The following is a 24,444-nucleotide window of genomic DNA, read 5'->3' as shown; positions in this document are numbered from 1 at the left end:
TCCCCTGGAGCAACTTTAGCCCATTCCCCCTCGTCCTGTCACCAGGCACGTGGGAGAATAGACCAACCCCCACCTCGCTACAGCCTCCTTTAAGGTACCTGTAGAGAGCGATAAGGTCGCCCCTGAGCCTCGTCTTCTCCAGGCTGAACAATCCCACCTCCCTCAGCCGCTCCTCGTAAGACTTGTTCTCCAGACCCCTCACCAGCTTCGTCGCCCTTCTCTGGACTCACTTGAGCACCTCCATGTCCTTCTTGTAGTGAGGGGCCCAAAACTGAACACAGTACTCGAGGTGCAGCCTCACCAGAGCCGAGTACAGGGGGACAATCACTTCCATAGCCCTGCTGTCCACACTCTTTCTGATACAAGCCAGGATGCTGTTGGCCGCCTTGGCCACCTGAGCACACTGCTGGCTCATATTCAGCCGACTATCAACCAATGCTCCCAGGTCCTTCTCTGCCAGGCAGCATCTAACCACTCATCTCTCAGCCTGTAGCGCTGCTTGGGGTTGTTACGCCCCAGGTGCAGGACCCAGCACTTGGCCTTGTTGAACTTCATACAGTTGGCCTCAGCCCATCGGTCCAGCCTATCCAGATCCTCCTGCAGAGCCTTCCTACCCTCGAGCAGATTGACACATGCACCTAACTTGGTGTCATCTGCAAACTTACTGAGGGTGCACTTGATCCCCTCATCCAGATCATCGATAAAGATATTGAAGAGAACCGGCCCCAGTACTGAGCCCTGGGGGACTCCACTAGTGACCGGCCTCCAACTGGATTTGACTCTATTCACCACAACTCTTTGGGCCTGTCTACCCAGCCAGTTTCTAACCCAACGAAGCGTATGCCAGTCCAAGCCATGAGCAGCCAGTCTCTTGAGGAGAATGCTGTGGGAAATGGTGTCAAAAGCCTTACTGAAATCAAGGTAGACCACATCCACAGCCTTTCCCTCATCCACCAAGTGCGTCACTTTGTCATAGAAGTAGATGAGGTTTGTCAAGCAGGACCTGCCTTTCATAAACCCATGCTGACTGGGCCTGATCTCCTGGTTGCCCTGCAAGTGCCACATGATGACACTCAAGATAATCTGCTCCATGAGCTTCCCTGGCACTGAGGTCAAACTAACAGGCCTATAGTTCCCTGGGTCAACCTTCCGGCCCTTCTTGTAGATGGGCGTCACGTTTGCTAGCCACCAGTCAACTGGGACCTCCCCTGATAGCCAGGACTGCTGATAAATGATGGAAAGCGGCTTGGCCAGCTCCTCCACCAGTTCTCACAGTACCACTGGGTGGATCCCATCTGGCCCCATCGACTTGCGTACATCTAAGTGCTGTAGCAGGTCGCCAACCATTTCCTTGTGGATTGTGAGGGCCACGTTCTGCTCCCCATCCCCTTCCACCAGCTCAGGGTACTGGGTATCCTGATAACAACTAGTCTTGCCACTAAAGATTGAGGCAAAGAAGGCATTAAGCACCTCAGCCTTTTCCTCATCTCTTGTAACTAAGTCCCCCCCCTGCATCCAGTAAAGGATGTAGATTCTCCTTAGTTCTCCTTTTCATGTTAATGTATTTATAAAAACATTCTCTGTTATCTTTAACAGTAGTAGCCAGATTGAGCTCCAGATGAGCTTTAGCCTTTCTAATATTGTCCCTACACATCCTTGCAACATCCTTATAGTTCTCCTGAATGGCCCTCCCTCTTTTCCGAAGGTCATAAACCCTCTTTTTTTTCCTAAGCTCGAGCCACAACTCTCTGTTCAGCCAGGCCAGTCTTCTTCTGCGCCGGCTCATCTTTAGGCACGTGGGGACAGACCGCTCCTGAGCCTGTAAGATTTCCTTCTTGAGGAGTGCCCAGCCTTCCTGGACTCCTCTGCCCTTCAGGACTGCCTTCCAAGGGACTCTGCCAACCAGTGTCCTGAACAGCTCAAAGTCTGCCCTCCGGAAGTCTAAGACAGCAGTTTTACTGGTCCCCCTCCTGACTTCGCCAAGAATAGAGAACTCTACCATTTCGTGGTCACTGTGCCCAAGAGAGCTCCTGACCACCACATCTCCCACCAGTCCTTCTCTGTTTGTGAACAGAAGGTCTAGCGGGGCACCTCCCCTGGTAGGCTCACTAACCAGCTGCGTCAGGAAACTATCTTCCATGCTCTCCAGAATCCTCCTAGACTGCTTCCTCTGAGCTGTATTGCATGTCCAGGATATGTCTGGGAAGTTGAAGTCCCCCACGAGGACAAGAGCCGATGGCTGTCCCAAAGTCCACAAGCCCCAGCAAACTGGCCAGTAGGGCAGCCTGGCTCCTGAGCTGTTTCTGCGCTGTGGAAAAGATGTTTTCATGTTCTAAATTCATTATATTAACACCACCCTATTTGTCCCCACATCACATCAGTAGTTTGAATAAAGCACCCTGCCTATCTGAAAAAGATACACGTATTTTAGGGTCACAGGGAGTTGTGCAGCTCCTGAGGGTATCCCCAGCTCAGAAATATTGCCAGAGAGGCAGGTTCACAGAAATGGTGCCAGTATTTTCAGTGTTTCTGTAAGTATGAAAGTTATTTCAAGTTCATAGCGGAGTGAACACTAGTATTTTCACGCTTCCAAATGTCAGTATTTGTTATTCAGAATAGCTTTTGCTTTAATTGCTTTTGGGCTTGGTTTATCCAGCTGATGCAGTGGAAATTTTCACCTTGGTTGGACTAGTTCATACACTGTGAAAGAAACCCAGTTGGTGGAAACTGAGGAGGAGGAACTCTGCTTCCCCTGTATCCCCAGCGGGAGCTCTGGAGGAAGGCTGGGGTGCCCCACAGGAGTCCACACAGGAAGAGCACTTCAGAAATATCTTTCTCTTAAATAGAAAAAGTGTTATAGGACAAGGTCCTTGGTTTCAGTATATGCTTTGTGGGTGTTTTGTACCACTCCATAGGTACCCAGAGGCTGCTGGTTCCGCATGAGCTCTTTGGAAATCCATCTTGGTGGTTCAGCAAAGTGGGTTGCTTTCCCAGCATTTGAGGAGTAAATTGTTACTGGCCCTAGGTGAAACAACCCCATTTCATAATGTTACTTAGTATTTTCTGTTTAATGAATTTATTTCAAATGCAAGGTACATATTGATGTGCTTTTTATTTACTCTGAATATTCAAGCAGTTTTTATTTAATGACTAAAAGCCATTTAAAATGCTTTTTCTAGTGCATTTTTCATGAAACTCTGTGTTCTTTCAAAATCAAATGCATTTTATAGACGTGGGATGCCTGTGGGAATGTAAAATAACAATCTGACAGAATAAACACTAAGTTGAATAACTTAAGTAAAAGAGAGATGGTGTGGTATACTGATTAGCAGAAAGGAGTGTCATTCAACACCTAAAGCTGTATTTGGCTGCAGATCAACATATGTTGATAGCTTTCAGCTGAATGAGAATGAACTGGATTTTAGGAAAATGATTTTGAAAAGATTTTTTCACTTGGACTGTATATCACATCTTTGCAGGATTTCTAGCTATGACTTGAAGATGATCAGGAGCTGTTCTGACCTTGCTTCAGGCTGGGCACCTCAAGCAGAGGCTGCTTGCTGAAGCTGACACTGCCAGGGTCTTTTGTGTGAGGTTTTCTAGCAGAAGAGGAATAAGATGGGCTGAGCCTGAGGCTCTGCCATAAATGCTGACCTGCCTCTTGCTTAGAATAGCTGCAAAGCAAATGTAAGTGTATCTAAAGATGTCTCCAGTGCTGTGCCCAGGAGGTAGGGGTAGGGGTGCATTAGCCAGGGCTGCTCAGGACACATGGACACCTGGTAGGAGCATCTGAATGCATGTGTGCATCGTGCATGTTTGGCCTGTTGGAGTGACAGTGCAGGGAGTGCAGGGACATGCTGTATTGAAGCTGTCCTGCTCATGTACAGGCTTTGAAGCCTCCTCCAGCTGGGCAGAGCTCAGGTACAGCCCTTTGTTTCAGCTGTCCATGGTATGTAACTCACTGTGAACTTAGGCCATTCTGGTGGCTTGCCAAGAGTTCTTTGTTTTACCAAGAGTTCCTTCATCCTGTTAGTCACTCTCAGTTTTCTCTCTCCTTACATTCTTTCTCATCCTTTCTGGATATCTTGTTTTCCTGTCCCTTTTCTGTCTCCTCTTCTCCTTTCTCCCTCCACCGTTTTTCCACATCACCTGTTGCTCCTGCTCCTGGAGTCTGGCTGCATGAGCAGTCTGTGGGGGGGTGAGACTGGGATAACACAGTTCAGTGGTTTCCCACCTTGCACCATTGGCTTCCCACCTTGCACCATCCCATCTGGGTACCATTGGCTGGCCCCAGCTTGTAGATGTCTGTCGCCTGCAGGTGGGATGCTGACTGTTCAGGCTGTGCGGTATATGTGGCCAGTCCCATCAATCATAGAATCATAGAATATCCTGAGTTGGAAGGGACCCAGAAGGATCATTGAGTCCAACTCCTGGCACCACACGGGTCTACCCAAAAATTCAGGCCACATTACTAAGTGCACAGTCCAAACGCTTCTTAAACTCCAACATGCTGTTACTTCTGCTGCATGGCTGAAGAAGGGCATGAACAGTTCTTGCCTGACACAGCATCAAATTTGGCTTCCCTTAAGACTCATGCACGAGAAACTCAGGTTCTGGCATGTTGGGGAAAAGGCTTGTTGATGAAGTGCAAGTGTTTGGATGTTGGATGCATGTGGTGCTCTGTCCTGGCTTTCCTGGAATATCTTCTTCGCTGTTTGCTGTTCTCTTGTTGGTGGGCAGCTGTATCATATGGCACTCCCAGCACAGGTGGGTTCTGGGTGGGTGAAGGGGGGTGAGCTCCCACCCAGGGGCAGCACCAGCTTTGTGGGCAGGTGATGCTTTGCAGGGGTCAGTATGTTTGACTGGCTGTGGTTGGGATCTGGTTGCCTTTCCTTGGAAATGGAAAGCAGCCAAATACAATGAGGGTGCTCTGTGTGCAGGGGCTGACAGCTCTGCTGTGACATCAGCCCCAGGTGGGCAGGCAGCTCTGCAGGCAGCCATTCGATTTGGGATGTGCAGCCATCCCCCTGTGTCCCCATGGGACCAGCGCTCAGGATGAGCAGTTTATGTGCGGAGCTGGGCTTAGCTCGAGTACTGTGTTCAGTACAATGTTTGAGTACTCACCTCGAGTACTGTGTTCAGTTTTGAGCCCCTCACCACAAGAAGGACATGGAGGTGCTCAAGTGAGTCCAGAGAAGGGCAACGAAGCTGGTGAGGGGTCTGGAGAACAAGTCTTACGAGGAGCGGCTGAGGGAGCTGGGCTTGTTCAGCCTGGAGAAGAGGAGGCTCAGGGGCGACCTTATCGCTCTCTACAGGTACCTTAAAGGAGGCTGTAGCGAGGTGGGGGTTGGTCTATTCTCCCACGTGCCTGGTGACAGGACGAGGGGGAATGGGCTAAAGTTGCTCCAGGGGAGGTTTAGGTTGGATATTAGGAAGAACTTCTTTACCGAAAGTGTTGTTAGGCATTGGGATGGGCTGCCCAGGGAAGTGGTTGAGTCACCATCCCTGGAGGTCTTTAAGAGGCATCTGGATGTAGAGCTTAGTGATGCGGTTTAGTGGAGGACTTGTTAGTGTTAGGTCAGAGGTTGGACTCAGTGATCTTGGAGGTCTCTTCCAACCTGGATGATTCTGTTAGCTGCACTGCAGTGGCAGGCAGCTTGGTGGTGAGACCCACAACACAGGTCAGGTAAAAAGTCCCATGGTTTATGAATGGCTGGAGGGGTGTAAAGAGTTATTTCAGCTTATTTTAAGGCTTATGGAAGACAGAGAGGTAATCGGAGATAGGCAACATAGCTTCACAAAGGGCAAATCATGCCTGACTAACTTGGTGGCCTTCTATGACAGCATTGTGGGGCAAGGGAAGAGCAATCAATGTCATCTACCTTGACTTGTACAAAGGCTTTGATACAGTCCCACAGAACATCTTTGTGTCTAAACTGGCAACTGTAAGCTAACCGTATCCTGGGCCGCATCAAAAGAAGTATGACCAGCAGATCAAGGAGGTGATTCTCTCCCTCTGCTGTGGTCTCTTGAGACCCCAGCTGGAGTACTGTGTTCAGCTCTGGGGCCCCCAGCACAAGAAGGATGTGGAACTGTTGGAGCAAGTCCAGAGGAGGCCATGAGGATGATCACAGGCTGGAGCACTTCTATGGAGACAGGTTGGGAGAGCTCTCAGCAGAGAGAAGAGAAGGCTCCAGGGAGACCATATAGTGGTCTTCTGGTACCTAAAGGGGCCCTACAGGAAAGCTGGGGTGGGTCTCTTGGTCAGGGGGTGTAGCGACAGGACAAGGGGTAACAGTTTTAAATTGCAAGAGAGTAGATTTAGGTTAGATATAAGGAAGAAATTCTTTACTATGAGGGCGGTGAGGCACCGGAACAGGTTGCCCAGAGAAGCTGTGGATGCCCCATCCCTGGAAGTGCTCAAGGCCAGACTGGATGGGGCTTTGGGCAACCTGGCCTAGTGGGAGGTGTCCCTGCCCATGGCAGGTGGTTGGAACTGGATGGTCGTTAAGGCCCCTTCCAACCCAAACCATTCTATGATGCGATTTGTAAAGGCTCTGTTGTCTTTGAAATTCCTGAAGTGGATGGGTGGACAGAGTTTGGGGGAGGTTTGGGGGGCATGGGGAATGTCTGGGCCCTCCAGTATGGGGAGGGAAAACAGGACTGTCCTAGAGCATGCTGCATGCTTGCAGCCTAGCCTGCTTGGCCCAGCCCCAGTGCTCCACGCCAGCCTGACCAGTGGCTGGCCCCTGCCTGTGCCTGGGGAGGTGCAGCAGGCAGGAAAGGCTGGGCAGCAGCACTGCCCACTCCCAGCAGGACAGCCAAGTTCAGAACCGGGTGGGCGATGTTTTGTCTGTCTGCTGTGCTAGACCTGCTTCTCTACCAGCACATTACCCATTTCTTCTGACAGACCACTAAAATGTTCTCAGATCGGTGCTGCTGTAGGAACAGCCAGGGGCATGGGCTGGGTGGCACTGGGGTTCCAGCTCCAGTGCTGCTATCTGTTGGCAGATGTCCCCTGCCAGGTAGCTACCGTGGGATCAGCCCAGGCACCTGTGTTGGCCTCGAGGGGGCTGCTGCCTGCCACAACCCCCAGTGAACCCTGGAGGCTGAGAGAAAACCCTGGACTGGGGTGCAGGGTTCAGGGTCCATCCTAGCCTTGTCGTGCACTGTTGCCCGCCTTGAATTCTCTTGTAGTTTGAGAGCGGCCGCCAGGCTGGAAATGGTGTTTGGATGCTGGAAGCAGCCAGGTTCTGAACCTGCTCTGTTGCTCTTCCCTCTGCAGCACTCAACGCTGTCGCGCAAGTTCGTAGAAGTGATGTCTGAGTACAACGCCACACAGACTGACTACCGGGAGCGCTGCAAGGGCAGGATTCAGAGACAGCTGGAGATCAGTGAGTAAATGCAGTGGGGAGTACAGCTGGGCGGCCAGGGGCTGCACCCTGCACTATCTGTGGCAGAGCCAGAGGTGCCCGCACCTGCGCACACTTCTGTGTCCAAACCCAGGTACCCATGGGCTGTGCATGCACTCAGGAGTGGCTGGGATGTGCTCCTGCTACAGGGCAGACAAGTGACAGTCCCTTGTATTTTGCTGTGTTTCATTGTTAAAAATATAGTCAGTAATGCTGGTGTGCCCACCGGAGCTGAGGAACCAGTGATTCCCACACCTGTGCAGTCCCTACAGCCAACATGGCTGGGCACTTCTGCTGTTTGGGTTTTCATCACATCTGGATATGTGCTCATGCCCCACTGCAGGATGCTGCTCACTGCACACCCAGCACAGCTCTGAAGCACCCCAGATTGGCCAAGCATGCTGCTGCTGTGGGCAGTTAAGACAGCTGGCAGCAAGCCTCATGCACTGCTGGGCTCTGGCAGGAGCACATGAGGGCTGCAGGCAGTGAGGAGAGCCATCATCAGCCCAAGGGTTTTCAGCTTAATCATATCAAACTTATTTAGCTGCCCTGGTTAAGAAAGGCAAATAGCAGTGCCTTACTGGGGAGTTGGCTCCATCCATCTAGCGTCTGCACAAGGTGGGTGTTGTCCTGGATGCTGTCATTCCTCCCAATGGTGCAAGCAGACTGCAGTGCGTGGCACCTCTGCTCCAGGCACTGAGAGCATTGCTTTGCCTGCAGGGCTGGCAAGGTGTGCCTGCATCCTGCAAAGCACAAAAACTCCCAAGGTTTTCTTAAATGCTGCATGGAGACCGCAGAGAGCACAGAGAGAAATTTCTCTCTCTCTTGTTTGCAGCTAATTTTGAACTCCAACAGGCTTGTGGGAGTTCCTGACTCCCATGTATATCTGTGGCATCAGTCCCTGCCCAGGTAGCAGCAGTGCTTGACTTTCCTCTGGGCGGTTTTCATTTCAGGTATAATGAAATATATATAATAACAGACAAGTGAGCTCTTGAGATGTGGGCACTTTATGCTCTCAACATTTTCCCTTATAACAACCCTGACCCAGGATGGTGGTAGTTCTCTGCAGTGGTGGTGTCTTCTGGCTGAAGGTGGGCCCCAGGTGACACCTCTGAGGCCGTTAGCCACTGTGGCACTAGGATCTTGTTAAGATTTCACTGTGTAATTCAGAGCCCATCACTGAGGAGAAGTCTGTCTTTGCCCACAAAATGTGCTTTCCTAGTGATTATTCTGGGGAATCAGTGATACATGGTTAGCTTTAGAGAAATGTGGTCATCTTCCAGCAAAGAAGAACCTTAACACCACCATAATTAGGGAAATAAGCAGACAAGGGGGAAGTTAGGGCGAGTAGATACTGAAAGACATTTTGCAAATAATTTCATGGGCAGAGGCGTGTCATGAGTTTTTGTGATTAAAATGTAAAAGTCTGAAGCACAGTCCATTTTTTTCTCACAAACAAATGAGCGTTTTTTCCTTTCAAGACTCAGCATGAATAATAAGGTAGATCTCTGATCATGGTTTCCTTGAAGGTCACTTGTGGAAACGTCCCTCGTGAGCTGCAAATGCCTGTGAATCTGGATGCTAGTGGGGTATGGTAGCTTCTGTGGAAGGACAGAAGGAGACTTGACTGTGCAAATCTTTCCTCTGTTAAGATTATTCTTTATCATGTATAATGATAATATGAATATTTCACACCGGCTGAACAGAAGATTGATTGACGTGAGGCTCAACAAGAGCTTGACATTTAATGTAAAGCAGGATGATGAATGTGTGTCACTGCTCCAGCTGACTGTGACTCATTTGTTAGCTAATGTCATTCTGTAGGTGATACCCAGCCACAGGGGTGTCGTACAACATAACAGGAATTTAAAGTATCCCTATTCCTCCCTCTTAAGAGAGGAGATTTGAAAGGATTTAGCCAGGTCCTTAATCATCTGCAGAGAAACCGTGAAAGAATCCTGAAAGAAACTTTCCTCTTGTTTGTCAGGTTTTAGAAGGACTCTGCTGCTCTGTTTAAGTTATGCAGTGCTTGGCTGTGCTTTGTCTATCCTAACTGGGCTGACCTTTAGAGCTGGCAGAGCATTGACAGGGCACGAGGAAAAGGCTCACAGTGGTGCAGTTGTTGGGTGCAGAGGAGGTGTCCTAGTCAGTGACAGTGAGGAACCTGCCTTCCCTTTTGGGGCGGAGATGTAAGGCAGATGCATGTGGAGGATGGGGGTCTGTGCTGTGCACAGCCCAGTGCACAATCCTTTGCAAAAGCTTGGTTCCTCTGGCTGGTGACAGCAGAAAATCCCTGTTGGCAAAAAGAAGTGACAAGCTTACTGGGGTTTTGTCAGGAGTGCTGTCTGGACAGAGAGCTGTGCTTTTCCCTGCATGTAACAGCCAGCACCTTCCATCTCTGCTGAACTGAGCTCAGCTGGGAAGTGGTGGCTGCACAAATATCTATGAAATCCGTAGCTCTCGTTTCCGCTGATGGAAGTGCTGGGAGCTCTGACAGCAAAGTCAATAAATCACTAAGGTTCAGAAAGTATGAGAGCAGAGACTTTTCATCTGTTCTGGGGAGGCTTTCCGGCAGCTGGTGAGCTTCTCTGTCCTAACTGCTTCTACATCTTGCTCCGGAAATGGGATAGTCACTCCAGCTTCTTTTCCTGGTCTGATGTTTGTGACACACTTCTTCTGTACATGCCAGCCTTACGCCTCCTCTCCATGTGGTGCAGAGATGGTAGTGGGCATGCAGGGAGATAGCTCTCTGCTGAAGTGCTGCTGTCTGCAGAGGAATACTTTTCCTTTCTGGTGCTGGAAGTAGCATGGCTGGTGGAAGTGGCATGGCTGGATGGGACATGGTGATGGGTGAAGTTTGGGGACAGGGTCTGCAGGGACATCATGAGTGGGAAAAGCTCAGAATGTGCTTGTTGCAGAAGAAATGATGATGTAGGAAAACTGCCATGGCACTTTCATGGGCAATGGGTCATAGGCATGGGCAATGCTGTTTTGCACAAAGAGCAACTAACTGGTGAACCCTTGGGGCTCTTCACAGCCCCCTCAGGACCTCAGGACCTGCCTCTTTTCCTTGCGTAGGCACCTTGTGCATGCCAGAGGTTATGCCTCTGGTCCTTACTGTCACCTTGCACATGAAGTGTGTGCTGAGCCCCTGAGTCTGACTTGGTTAAGTGGGTATCCTCTCCTCTCACTGCTTCTGTTCTAGTCCTAACAGTTGTCCCCTTTTCCCCTACCCACTCACTCTGCTTCCAAGCACACCAAGACAGAGGACGTCATAGAGGGATGCAGTGTCCTCAGGTTGCTGAGTGCTGGACAGATCCTTGGTGGCTGTTCTTGCTCAATCATCTCTTGCTGGGATGTGCCTCCCCCCTGTGGCATCCCCGCGGATGCTACTTGGAGCCGTGCTTTCACTAGTGCTTTCTGGAGCCTGAGTGTCATTGCTGCATGCAACGGGAGGTGTTGCTCCTTTGTTTTCTCCTCTCCAGTTTGGCCATTATGAGGAATGACATCTTAAGTGATTAGGTTTTGATCCCAGAGAATTTGGATTTGAGGCCTGGAGGAGCTTTCTATGGCACTTGTGTATCTTTGATGCCATGGAGGTGCTGCACAGAGACTGTTTTTTATGAAAAATTGAGTTATGTGTGAGACTGAGGATCCAAAAATAAAGAATCCGTTGTCTCCAAAGGCACTGAGAGAACTAATCAGCCCCCACCCCACTATGTGAGACTGGGTTAACTGATGTGCAGAAGTGCAAGCTGTAGATGCTTCATGAACTGCCCATGATCTTGGACAGCCCGGGGCTGGTCCAGCCCAGGTGGCTCCTTTGAGTAGCCCCAACCAGCCCGAAAGGCCACGGTGCTCCCCGTGTGTGCCGGTGGGTCGGCAGGGCAGGAGTAGCTGCATGCATAGCACTGCGTGGGAGCCTGAACAGATTCACATGGGATTCCTGTGGCACTTCCGTCTCACAACTTACCACTCATTCGTCTACCCTACAAAGGTCCTCTTGGGTCAAAATGCCTACACAGCTCTGGAAGCTGGCACCTGCAGCCTTCCCTGTCAGAGCAAAAGGGGTCACAGAGCAGGGATCCAGGTAGCAGTTTGTGACATCCTGCTCAGGCTTTTACAGCTGAAGTCTGCACCCCTCAATACCACTGCTGCCAGTGCTAGACCTGTCTATGCTGGGGGACAGCCAAGTGAGCTGGGTCCCCAGCACTTGCTGCCTCTGCATGCACAGATAGACAGGACAGCATTATCCATCCCCGTGGGAGTTGTATAGATTTGTATCTACAGGGAGCATGGAAGTCTGATCCAGACAGAGGATCCCAGCCTCCAGGGAAGGTGTCTGGTTCTCTCTATGTGCAGCCTGAGCCCTAGTGTCATTCTGTGGGTGCTCGTGCAGCCTTGCTGCTGGGGAGGAGGGATGCTGTGAGCACAGCTGACTTGTTACAGTTAATGCAGCTGTGGCATGTTGGACTTCCAGAGGCACCTACCTGGAAGTCTTTCCTATTTATAGAGAGCGCGACGTGCAGAACTCTACAAACTGGTGTTTTGCATGGGCTGCGTGAACAGTGCCAGCTGCGGTACCAGCACCTTCCCCATGGAGCTTCCCCAAATCCCTGCACACCCCAGAGGGAGCTGCTCCTGCCCCCTCTCTGGGAAGCTAGTTGATCCATGTGGCCCTCGCAGGGCCACAGCCTCTGCAGTGCCATTGAGGGGAGTTTGGTGGCAGGTCTCCTTAATGGCTTCATGTCTCGGCCTGTCCCAGAGCTTCATGACCTGTCTTGTGCCATTCTCTCCTTTCCAGCTAAGGGCTGAGTTTGCTTCTCCCTCTGTTTCACAGTCCCCAGCAGTGCTCTATGCTGCTTTGTCTGTTGACAACTCTCAGAGGCTTTTCTCCTCAGGAAAGCTTTAATTTCTAAAGATGCCAAGTGAGAGGAAGATGCATTCTGGAGCTCTCTAGGGAGGCAGAGGACCAGTTGTCATGATTTTCCAGTATTTTGCCAAATTTCAGGGCATGGATTTTCTCCTGGGCTCTTCCCACTTTATAGGCACTTTCCATTGACTCAGCCCTTTCATTCCCATTTGTGGTTATGCAGTAATTTTGTGGTAATGTGGACGGACAATGGATCTATCAGGTATCTGACACACATTTATCTGGTTTTGTTGCTGTTGGAGATCTAACAATAGCCTTCCAAACCATGAAACCTAGCCAGAAGGCAGTGGACTTGCAGGACCCCAGAAGACTTCCCTGGAAGTCTTTGGCGAGTGTTATGCTGCATGGTGTGGGCAAGATGTAGCCTCCAGGCCTCATGCTTCGTCTTAACATTAAAGCAAACTTCCTGACCAGCTACATCCCTTGGTCAAGCCTGCACTGCCTGGCTCCTTGTTAACCCACATGATGTCTGTGCTCTCATTCTTTGCCTTGAATGCTTTGGGGCCTTTACCTGCCCTGTGCTTTGCAAGAGGGGAATGGGACAGCAAGGAGACAGTGAGAGACAGGGCAAAAACACATATCCTGCATTCTGTCCTGTCTCTGCCTGCAAGACGCGGCAACCCCTGGAGCTGATACTGCTGCTTGTCCTCAGGGCTTTCTTCAGGACTTGAATGGGACTGAGCAGTGGGTCCTTGAGACGCACCGTACTCAGCACACTCCTCTGTCACTGTGCCAGTGACTGCTCAGTGTTGAGCGTAATCAACATGAGGGTCAGTAAATTTGTGCTGTTCCAACCCTTGTTTTGCCTTCCTGGGTCCAGGGCAGCCATGAGCAAGGAGCCAATAGTAACCAGAGAAGCCAGCACGACTTTCTGCAAAACAAGCCCTGTTACATGACCCAATTCATCTTTCTGTTGCAGTAAAAGGAATGTATTAATTCAAACACAAGACAAGATCTGACAAAAGTCAGATGTTTTGATTAAGAAATTAGGTCCTGGCTCTGGGGTTGTGTGTCGGACACAGGCATCTCTGCAGGCTGAACCTGCATCATGCTTGTCACAAGCAGGCTCTGGATGATCTTCCGCCAAAGCTAGAAAAACGCTTGCAGAGCTTTTGTCCTCAGAGATGTCTTTTTGGAAGGCTTGATAACTTGCCCTAATTTATATGAATCTTCAGAAATCTCTGGCTGCCAGAAATTTTCCAGTTGCCAAAGCAAAAAAGCTTTTGGCTTGTTCTTTGGAGTTATGGAAAGTTTTGTTTGGAGGTAGTTTTGTTTGCAATTACAAAGACTTTTCTCTGATTGATGGCACTTGCACAACATGAAGAACCACCAGCAGCGGAACACAGGACTCAGCTTCGCCCACTGAGAGGGGCAGGATCAGCAACTCTGCTGCTTCCAGCTCTCCACACACTGCTCCGAGCTTCTTGTCCTCCAAGGCTGTTGGCAGCAGCCATTCCTTGCATCATGCTGCTGTCTCCTCTGCTGAACCAAGCCAGGGGCCTGGTTCAGGCAGAAAAGGACATTTAAAAAAATTATTTATTTATTTATTTATTTATTTGAGTTTCCTCCAATGGCGCAGGTTCTTCCATCAGTCATGGCGCATGGCAGTGGGACAGTCAGTGTGGCAGAAAGGGCCTGCGGGGCTGGGAAGGGGGTGTCATGGGTTGCCCTTGGTGGTTGTAAAACTTGAAGCAGTGACTGGAAACAGGCTGTGGAGCCCTTCCAGGAGCTTGTGGAAGGTGGGGATGAAGGGCACGTTGGCATTACACAACTCCTTCAGACCTGTGAGCGCACAGATTGCAGAGTTAAGCCCTGACCTGTAGTTACCGAACAGGCTTCACTGAGCTCACATTTGGTATAGAAAGATGTTGAATGCCTGGAGATCCTCTTATACTTCACCATTCACAGACCTGGGGATGAGGAGAGGTGGCAGATGCTGGCAGAGCAGCATGCAGAGGTGGTGGAGCCTCTTGCCAAGGCTCCCAGCCCTCCTGCAGGAGGATGGAAGGGGGTCGGAACATGTCAGCAGGAGTGGTGAAAGACTCTAGCAGAATGTGGTTTCCATGGGTAATTTCCATGAGAATTACATAGAAAAGATTTTGCTTCTTGGATTTGCCAGTCATGGTGTGAGCAGAGCTAGGAGGAGGACTTGTTCCCTTGCTGCAAAGCAGCAGCTTCTCAGGGCTTTGGGGGCCACTAGCAGTTCTTAGTCATCAAGACAAGCCTCACCCAGGACTTCCACCTCTGCCCACGGGTCCTGCAGCTGTATAGGATCAGGCCTGGGCCACCCAGTTCACATCTGAGATGTGTTGCAGATGTACCTGTCTCCAGCCCTGTCTCCTGGGACTTTGGATCTTTGTCTTAGTTGTGTCCCCAGTCCTTCTCTGGCCATGTCTCCTGGATAGACCTTAGCCCTACATTGTAGCTTTGTCTCCAGTCCTGTCTCCAGCCCCATTTCCTGCTGTTCCTGACAGGACTCTTTGGAGCTACCCCAGATCTGATTTCACAGCTTGCCTTGTCTGACACTGCTGCTGGACTCTGTTATCACCACTCAGCTTTCATGCTGTGGGATTGCACCCCAGTTGATGAGGGCCCCACGTGTGCTGGGGTCACCCCAGCTCCTGTCTCAGCCCCTGCCCTGGAGCAACCCCACTCCTGCTTCTCCAGCACAGCCCTGCGGAGGCTGCCAAGGCAGGATGGCATCCCAGCATTTCAGCAGTCCCCAGGTTTCTGAAGCCTTTGGAGTGCCTGTGACCACATTGCCCAGAACTTGGAGAAAACATTTCAAACCCACCATTTATGTAAGGGCTGTGGGCTTGTCCTTGCTGTTCATGCAGGGAGATGTAGGGACAGGGAACCATGCCTGCCCAAGCAACTCCAGGAACTGGGAACTGCTGGATGAGCTCATGCCAGTTCTGCTAAGGAACAACTTCTGCTGCAGGGTGGGGATCCCTGTTGTCTGGTTCTGGTTGCCTCTCTTTTTGGGGCTGCAGACCAAACATGGAGGAGCAGACTGCTGCTCCTCACCCTCTATGGTTCTTTATGCTTACGTCTTATGGGTGGAGCATTTCTTTGCTTTGTCATATGGTCCCTTTTCTTCCTCTTTGTAATCTTTCTTATACTTTTTAATCTTGATATCTAAGATCTGCTCAGTTTGTGATTTTGTCTCCTTGCAGTATGCAGTCAGATTTGAAGATTTACTCCATTAAGTGATGAGTTGTGGATTATGCTCCCCTTTGAGCCACTTGGCTCAGCTGAGTCCTTCCTCACCGCACCGCTGGGAGGGATGCAGGCTCCATTTTGGGCTCCTTGAGCCCATCGAATGCAACCTGTAACAGGTTGTCCAGAGAAGCTGTGGATGCCCCGTTCCTGGAGGTGTTCAAGACAAGGTTGGACGAGGCACTGGGCTACCTGATCTAGTCGGTAGCGTCCCTGCCCATGGCAAGGGGCTTGGAACTAGATGATCTGCAAAGTCGCTTCCAACCCAAGCTGTTCTATGTTTCTATGATTAGCTACTCCTGCCCGTCTGCCCCCATCTGCTCCTGGTCGCACCAACGGGATGTCCTCTGCCTTCTTTGCAGGTGTCAGCCCTGGTAAAAGCCTGCCCAGAGTGTTTGTCTCTGTTTAGCACTGCAATTTCATGGGTACTACCTGGCTATTAGAATCATAGAATCATATAAGACTGAAGTAACTTATGCTGGAGGACTGGTGTAATCTGCAGAATGACTACTATGTCTCACCTCTGTAGCTATGAAGAATATGTCTGTGGGGAGTGGGAGGCAACTGTGATCAAAGGATGAGAAAATTGCCCGCAAAGGAGCCATGGGGCCGAAAGTACCACAATGGGGCCAGGCGTACTGCCAAGAATGAGGGTGGGAGAAGGAATGAGTCTGATTTCTCTGTTAAACAGCTGCAGGGCTAAAACTCTGGCAGCCCTGAGGGCTAAAACACCCTTGGGGCATTAATGAGGCTTTGAGTAGCGGCAGTAGGGTGTGTCAGGGCAGCGAGCTCTGCTGAGCTGGATGTCTTTGTGGGCTTCGACTGTCCTGGGATAGGGTTCGTTGGGATAGCCCTGCAGTCCATCCTTGCTCTTGGATCGCTGCTCTCCCATCCCTCCTGGATGCTGTCTGGCCAGCATCCCTGTAGTGGCCCTCTGAGCTCTCAGGGCTAGAAGAGCAGCTCGGCTCTGCTTCTAGGAGATGCAACAGAGACAACAGAGCCCTGTGGTAGGGTTGCTGGACCTGTGGCCAGGACAGGAGCTCACAAGTGACCCATGTGTGTTGCTTGCAGCTGGCAGGACCACCACCAGTGAGGAGCTGGAGGACATGCTGGAGAGCGGCAACCCAGCCATCTTCTCCTCTGGGGTAAGCACCATGGGTCGGCCCTGCTTCAAGCCCAGCATGGTTAAAAGCCAAGCCAGCCCTTGTCCCTTGGGGAGTTGTCTGTTGAATGTGCTCCCAGCACAGGAATGACAAGTACTGCCCGTACTGCAGCAGGATGCTCAGGATGCTGCATTAGCAGGGACTATGTCCTGGCTGGAAGGGCAGCTCTCGGCTGGGGCAGGGCAGAGGGGAGGCTGCTGCAAACTGCCTGGCTGGGGTGGCTGGAGGCTCTCCCTGCTCCACGGTACTTGTGGGTTAGAGGCTATATGGCAGCCAAGCCTTTTACACTCTGGCACCAGCCACAACCCCAAGGAGGGTTGCCTTGCACCAAGGCCCTGCTCTGCCAAGATCCCTGCCATGCCCAGTGGCCTCATGGGCAGGCAGATGGTGCTGGCTTGCAATGTTCCCTCTGAGTCCAGCGCCAGCCTCCAAGGCTTTTGTGTGGCTCCATGGGGCCTGGCTATGGCCTCATGGTCGCTGTGAGGCCAAACCCCAGAGTGCTCTTCCAGGATCTTGCTCCATTTTCTCCATTGCCCCAGAAGATGCCTCTCATTTAAACCGTTCTCCTACCTCTCTTGGTTCCCCTGGTCCCAGAGGTGAGGGACAACATCTGGGGCACAGAAGCAGGACTGAGCATGTTTACTGGCCTTGTCTTCTTGCAGATCATTATGGATTCAAACATCACCAAGCAGGCACTGAATGAGATTGAGACACGGCACAGTGAGATCATCAAGCTGGAGAACAGCATCCGAGAGCTGCATGACATGTTCATGGACATGGCCATGCTGGTGGAGAGCCAGGTAGGGAGACCTGCAGCCCATAGCCCAGATGCCAGCTCACTGGGGGGGGTGGGAGGTGGCAGGGGAGAGGGGGAAAGGCTGGAGAGGAACTGATGTGCTCTGCCTGGACACTGAAAGGGCACTGGAGCAGACAGCTTGGGAGGGCAGCCCTGGGCCCATGAAAGCACCTCCATGCTGGTGTCCTTCCAAGGTGGGTGCTGAGGTAAAAACCTGCATCTGGCCACCTGGCACCTACACGGCTCTCAGCAGGGCTGAGGTGGGCTCTGCAGGGCTGGAGGTATCTGTCCTGTGCCCCAGAGCAGGAGCTGCTGTGTGCTCAGGGCGGGTGGTGAGGTGAATTGCCCTGGAGGAGGGCACCTGCTGGTGGCTGGCACCCAGGTGGGGATGGGTCCTTCTTCCCCAGAGCCTGAGCAGTGCTGGGGAGGCCCATGTGGGCTCACATGTGAGCACTGGGCCCCACTGACAGAGCCTGGGGAGCCCCAGGCTGTGCCACCAGCCTGCAGGGCATGGCCCTTCAGATGGGCATGCTCTTCGGTGTCTCTGCTCACCCCCCTTCTTGCCTGCCATGCTGTCGCGGCCGAGGAGACGTCAGTGGCAGGTAAAGCCCCACCTGGCCCTTGCCAGTGCTGCATGCTCGGCTCTGCATGGCTGCACTCTGCATGTCTGTGGCTCTTGTGTGGCACCAGGGCTGGCCCTTGGAAAATGGGTGAGGGTGGCTGTGGCATGGAGGTGTTTGTCTGGCCTGCCCTTGACCAGCTGGCAAACCTGGCCCTGTGTGTCTCCTCCGTTTTCCCTTGATGTCTGCAGGGCATTGGGTTGTCAGCTCCTGGGACAGGCTGGGACAGGTGGCCCAGGGTCACAAGATTTTGGCAGTGCCATCATGCAGCTCCCAAGAGAAGGGCCCTTGCATCTTCTGTCCCCTCTGGCTGGCCCCAGTGAGGTGGGAAGGGGGAGGAGGTACCAATCCATGCAGGGCCACCTCCACCTTGTTCAGAGACTCTAGGTCCTGTGTCCTATCCTCACATTCTTTGGGCTCCTTATGCCACTCTGCCAGCAGGAGTTGTCACCATTCCTGGGAGACCTGCTTGTCACAGCCTGTCACATGGCCATGTCCGGCTCCCCCACCGGGCCCACGGGTGGTGCAGCCTCCATGGTACACACACAGGTGGAGGCAAGGGGTGACAGGCCACTGAGACTGTCCCTGGCCCTGCCTGCTGCTGTGGCCTTGCCTGCAGCCAACACCCATGCTGTCACCCCACAGCCCAGCAGGTCAGGGCAGTGTGGGCACAGTTACCTGAGGGCACTGCATTGTGCTGGTCCCTGTGTGGGAAGGGGCACCACCATCCCTTACCAGCCTTCCCTGGGAGAACTGGAGGCATGAAGCAGCGAGGGAGGCTTGATGCACTCTAGGAGGATTTGCGGCCTCCTGCCCTGCTGTAACTGCTAGACCATGCCAGCATCCTGCAACACTCCGGGGTGGGGGGGTAGTCTCTGAGCTGCTGGCACAGGGAAGGCAGAGAGCAGAGGGGTACCAGACTCACAGCTGTGCTGGCAGCTGCCTACTCTGCCCTAGGAATGGCACCAGTGGGCAGGGGAAGCAGCAGCTTTAGGCACAGCACCCAGGCCAGCATATCACAGGCATGGGACAAGAGCAGCAGGGTGCCTGATGGTGCAGGGTGCTTCGACCAGGGTGGGAGGGTAACATCCCTGGGCTTGCAAGGCTTGTCCTCTCTGGTGCTGCCAGGTGTTAAAGCTCAGAAAAGAGCGTTGCAGAGTTACTGGCCATGATCCCCAGCTTTGCAGCCCAGATTCCCTCTGTGCCGTGCAGAAGGTCATTGGGGTTCAAGCCTCTGCCCACCCCTGGAAAGCCTGTTGTTCACATGAACCATCAGACAGTCTCCATCTGCTGTAGGACCCGGATGCTCCTGGTGGGCAGTAAAGAGGGGGCAGAAGGGAGAATGTTGGCTAGGTGAGGATGCCTCAGGCCATGTCTCCATATCCTGGAGGAGGAGTGGGGCAGGAGTCCCTGCAGGACCCAGTGGTCCAGACTGACCAGCCTCGCTTCAGGGGTCTCTGCTCTTGGCAGGGTGCTTGTGCAGATCTAAGTGCATGTCTGTGGCTTTCTGAGCACCCCACGTGGTGCTGCTGGTATGGTCTTTGCCCTCCCCTGCCATTCCTCCTGCTTCTCCAGTGTGTGGCACCGTGATGATGCAAATGCTGTTGTGGCTGTGATGCTCACCTGGGACATAAGACATGTGGCCACCAGGCCAGGACTGGGATGGGGAACCCACTTGACTCTTACTTGCCTCTCTGCTGGGGTGTGTACAGAGGTCCCAGCCCTCTTGGACAAAGCCTGTGGTCTGGACCCACACCCCAGGGTGTCCACTGCCTGTGTGCCTGCTACAGGCAGGTGACTATCCCTCTCTCTCCCATGCAGGGCCACTGGGCAGGGTGACGTCTGCACGGTGCCAGGGAGCAGCAGGGAAGGAAGGAGCTCACGTATGTGCACATGGGCGTGTGGGCTCTGTCCCTACTCTGCAGGGTGAGATGATTGACCGCATTGAGTACAACGTGGAACACTCTGTGGACTACGTGGAGCGGGCTGTGTCTGACACCAAAAAAGCAGTGAAGTACCAGAGCAAAGCCAGACGGGTGAGTCATGGCACTGGCTGGGTCTTACCTTCCCCTGCCTGCACTTCTGACACTGTCCATGGACCAGGTCCCAGCCTGGCACCCCTGCCTGCCTTGCTGCTCGCACAAAGGAGCAGGCGGCAAGGTGCAGCCTTGTGGGTACTCAAGCACTTCTTTACCCCACACTGCTGGGTGCAGCATGGGTCCTGCTGGTGACATGGACTGAGGCAGAGCTCTGTAAGGGGGCTCCTTGAGCACTGTCAACGAGCCATGGGGCAGGGGTGCTCATTGGTGGGAGGAGAAGGGACAGGGTGGATTCCATGGGCCAGGCTAGATGTGGGAGCCATGTCCCTTGCCAAAACAAGGTGGAGGTGGTAGAGAAAGGCATGGTACAGCTCTGACCCCAAGCGCAGTGCCAGATGCCCATCCCATTCCCCAAGCCTGGCCCTACCAGCATGCTCCTATGTCTCTGCAGCAGTCTAGCAGCTCAGGGGATCTAGTGGGCCACCAGGTTTGCCAGTCCCGTGCTGAAGAGGGAGCCTGGGTACCCAGCCATGCCCCAGCGATGGCCAGAGCCTGTCTGGCTCCCCTGGTGCTGATCAGAGCCCACCACAGACACACAGGGATGGGGCACATCGCAGGCCCCAGCTCTTGGGTCCAGCTTGCCCTTGGCACTCATGGTCCCCTCTCCCTTCTCTCCTTGCTGGTGCTGGAACACCTGAGCAGAAGAAGATCATGATCATTATCTGCTGTGTGATCCTGGGTATTGTCATTGCCTCCACCTTCGGCGGTATTTTCGGATAGACTCACCCCACGGGACTGTTTGTGATGGATGGAGCCGCGCGTGCCATGGGGCTGCAGCCACACGGGAGCGAACCACGCAGCCCCCGGAGCCTCCCAGCAGCATTTCAGTTTCTAATGCATGGTTGTTTGTGATGCTGTGTGTGCGGTGCATCTGTGTGGAGGGAGCACCAGCCTTGGGGTGCAGGCGGGGTGCAGGGGACAGTGATGGGCGTGAGGGGGACCATTGGGGAGAACCTGAGCTCTCATCACTGCACCAGCCTGAGAGGCTGGCTGGGACCAGGTGGGGACAGAGGTACCATTGGGCACTGCTGCTCTTCCTGTGCTAGGCAGTTTGTGTTAGTGACACCTGAAGATGAGACCAATGATGGGCAGAGTCCTCAGGAGCACAGAGCCCAGTCAACTTTCCCCAGCTTTTCCCATCACCTTCAGCCAGATCTCGTGTCTGTCAGCCACATCCGTGCTTGCAAAACACTTTTCCTCAGGCTGCTTCACTCATGGGGCACTTCCCCAGGGGTGCACTCTGCCAGGCTCTGCCCTCCCCATGCCCATGCCTGGCTGCAGGGCTCCATTCCTGCTGCTCTGCTAGTGGTGGAGCTGCCTGCTGCCCTGTGCAAGCCCTCGCCCCAGTGCAGGTGCCTCGGGCTGGATTTGCTGCTGCTGGCCAGTGGTGCTGCTTGGGGCCATTTCTGATGCTTAGGGATGGGGACAGTCACATGGCGGCTCAGTGCTGCACCTCAGTACTGGCCTGGCAGGGCAAGAGGCCACAGGTGGTTTGAGGCCCCCAAGTTTCACTGGCTGCTTGCCCTGCTCCAAATCCTCCATGTTCTGTTCTCAGCTCTGGCACACAGTGGCCCTGGCTCTTGCTGTCCCCAGGCCTGGGCTTAGGCTGTCAGAGTTTGAGGACAGCTCTGACACCCACAGCCCCAGGTGGTGCTTACCTGTGAGCAAGGCTTTACCCAGCCTGACTCCTCCACATATGCACCCTTGGGCTGGGGGCTGGAGGCAGGGGGGCTTTCTCCTGTCACAGTCCCAGGGAGCAGCAAAGGCTTGCATCCACACCCTGCAAGCTAAGAGCAGCAGCCTTCTTTCTCCTCCTTTCTGTCACCAGCTCCTGAGCAGGGCAGGGCCTGACCTCTCTTTCCATCTCTGCCACATCTGAGCATCTGCCTGCCACCTCCTCCTGGCACAGTGTCCTGCTGCCTGCTCTTCCCCAGGGCCAGCAGGGAGACACCTGTACACCGTGGGCTGCTGTGCCAGCACCTACGTGCCCCATGCTGTCAGCTGTATCTACTGCATGGATGCAGCCACTTCTGGGCTGGCCTTGAGCCTGCTGGCAGCTCAGCGGGGCCATGTTGCCACTATCCTGTTACTTCCATGCTGCTGCCTCAGTCCAACAGCAGGGGTCTGCCCTTGTATTCCTTGGGAGAGTCTGGTGCTCTGGCTGGCCCATGAAATGCCAAAGCACTGTGGAGGAGCCCGAGCAGGGTAGGTGCTGGTGCCAAGCTTGCAGACCTGCACCAGGGTGGAGGCTGGACATGAGCCCAGATGCTGGTAGCAGAAAATGGGCACTTGATGGCAGTGAGTACTCCAGCTGCAGGCAGCATGCTGCCTCACCGTTCCAACCAGGGGCAGCTGATCGCACCCCACCTCCATGTTCCCTGAGGGCTAAGGAGTGCAAGCTGGGGTGGAAGGGCGAGGGCAGGCCTGGTTGCAGCTGAGCCCTGCTCCCACCCGGCAATCTGCCATCCTGCCTGGCTGGTATAGCACTGCCACTGGCCTTGTGCAGCGTGCCCACAGGTGTAGGGTGCAGGGCAGCAGGCTGCAGCCAGGACACAGTCCTGCTTTCCCTGAGCACAGCCCTCCCTGTCACTATTACCAAAGGTCCCACAACACAACCCTGCTTGCATTCAGTCACTGTTGGGGAGCATGTCCAGCCCAGTCCCCCATCCTGCCCAGCCCAAGCCCTCAGCACCTGTGGCCATGAGAACATCCAAGACCACAGTCCCCTTCTTCCACAGTCCTGTGACATCTAATATTAGCTACACCACTGCAGCCTGTGTGTGCACAATGGCTTGGGGCACTGGGACCCCTGCAAGCAGAGGCAGGCAGGCTCTGGAGACCCCTCCAGGGTAGGAAGCAGGCACTGGCATAGCCCTTGCTGCGTGGGCATGTCTGGCTACAGGAGAGAGAGAGGTGGAGGTGATGTACAATGCCTGCTGCTTCTGCCCCAGTGCTGGTGCCTGCCACCGCAATCTGCACACTGCTGTGCTAAGCCAGTGAGAGCACTAGGCCCCCTCCTCTGGGAAGCAATAACACTTCTGGTAGGGCTACTCCTAGGCAGGCAGGCAAGAAAGTTCATCTCAGGCTCTGACCCCGCAGCAATGCCCACTGCTAGCACAAGGGGACTTTTTTTTTTCTTCCAAGAAATGGTTTCTGTGATACAAGCTCAGATGACGTCAGTGCCCACCCCCGTCAAGGCACAAAGCCAAGAACAGCAGTGGTGTGGTTACTGACACTTGCGCCTTGTCGATACCACCACTGCCAGCAGCAGGAGCCAGATGGCACTGTGATTTTGCCACTGGCGCTTTGCTGGGATCGTGCAGGCAGTGATGGCTGCATGCTCTGACATGATGGAGGCAGAGGAGCATGCTGCCTTCACTGCCCTGCGGGCTGTCTCTCACTGTCCTCGCTGTAAGGGGAGGGTGTTTTGGTGCAATAATTACCCCTGCACTATGGGAAGCCCCGTTCAGTTCCTTTTTACCTGCCTGTCATTGCATGTACAGACTGAATCACCAATAGTGTGGTTGTGCTTTGAGGAAACATTTCACTTTTTCTTTCTAGCCCCCAACCTCAGACCACTTATCCTTTGGGTTATGACACGTCTGTTCCAAGTGCCACCTGCCCTCCTAGCACCATGAGCATGTTGATGCAGTATTTTATGAGCAGTGTGGGGCACACACAGCTTGCACTTGAATTGGGGATTGGGGATTTATTTTTTTTAGTTGTTGTTTTTTTGTTTGTTTGTTTTTTAGTAAGTAATGTACTTGAAGGCTTTCCAAGCCCTCTGTGGAGTTGTACTGTTGCTGTACTGTGAGCTAAGTGTCCTTGTTTTCTATGTGGATTTTGACCCTGGCTTGCTCTGTCTCACTGGGCTGGATGACATTGTATTGTTGCCTCTTTTCTCCTTCACCCTTTCCGTCCCTGCTAATCTCCCTTCCTTCTCCCAAAGCTTTGGGTGCAAAACAGCTTCCCATTTTGTGGAATTTTTATGTAGAATAAACGTTTGTAACTGTAAAGCTCTGGGCTGGCACTTCTATTTAAAGGGAGGGGAGGAAGTGACAGGCAGCAAGGGTTGCACTTCAGAGATTCCAACACCCTCAGAGCATTAACGCATACAGGGTGGGCCTGATTTGAAGCGGATGCAGGAGGAATCACCGTAGGAAAATTCAGATAACACTTCTGCCATTCTGCCTAGAGGAAGA

At 53.1% G+C, this 24,444-nt stretch overlaps 1 protein-coding gene across 1 annotated transcript in view; it reads left to right on the top strand.

The window, feature by feature from the left end:
- Positions 1-24,433, top strand: part of STX1A (syntaxin 1A) — a 106,370-nt gene extending 81,937 nt beyond the window's left edge. The window contains exons 6-10 of the mRNA XM_050714738.1: positions 7,286-7,394; positions 16,636-16,709; positions 17,390-17,527; positions 20,069-20,179; positions 20,885-24,433. Coding sequence (XP_050570695.1) covers positions 7,286-7,394; positions 16,636-16,709; positions 17,390-17,527; positions 20,069-20,179; positions 20,885-20,962 — 510 coding nt within the window. The 3' untranslated portion in view covers positions 20,963-24,433. The remainder of the gene's footprint in view (positions 1-7,285; positions 7,395-16,635; positions 16,710-17,389; positions 17,528-20,068; positions 20,180-20,884) is intronic.
- Positions 24,434-24,444: the final 11 nt, after the last annotated feature.

This window comes from Cygnus atratus, chromosome 20 (assembly GCF_013377495.2).
Source record: "Cygnus atratus isolate AKBS03 ecotype Queensland, Australia chromosome 20, CAtr_DNAZoo_HiC_assembly, whole genome shotgun sequence".
In the NCBI taxonomy this organism is placed as follows: domain Eukaryota; kingdom Metazoa; phylum Chordata; class Aves; order Anseriformes; family Anatidae; genus Cygnus; species Cygnus atratus.
The sequence above is the reverse complement of the archived record's forward strand: the minus strand, read 5'-3'. Positions and strand labels throughout refer to the sequence as shown.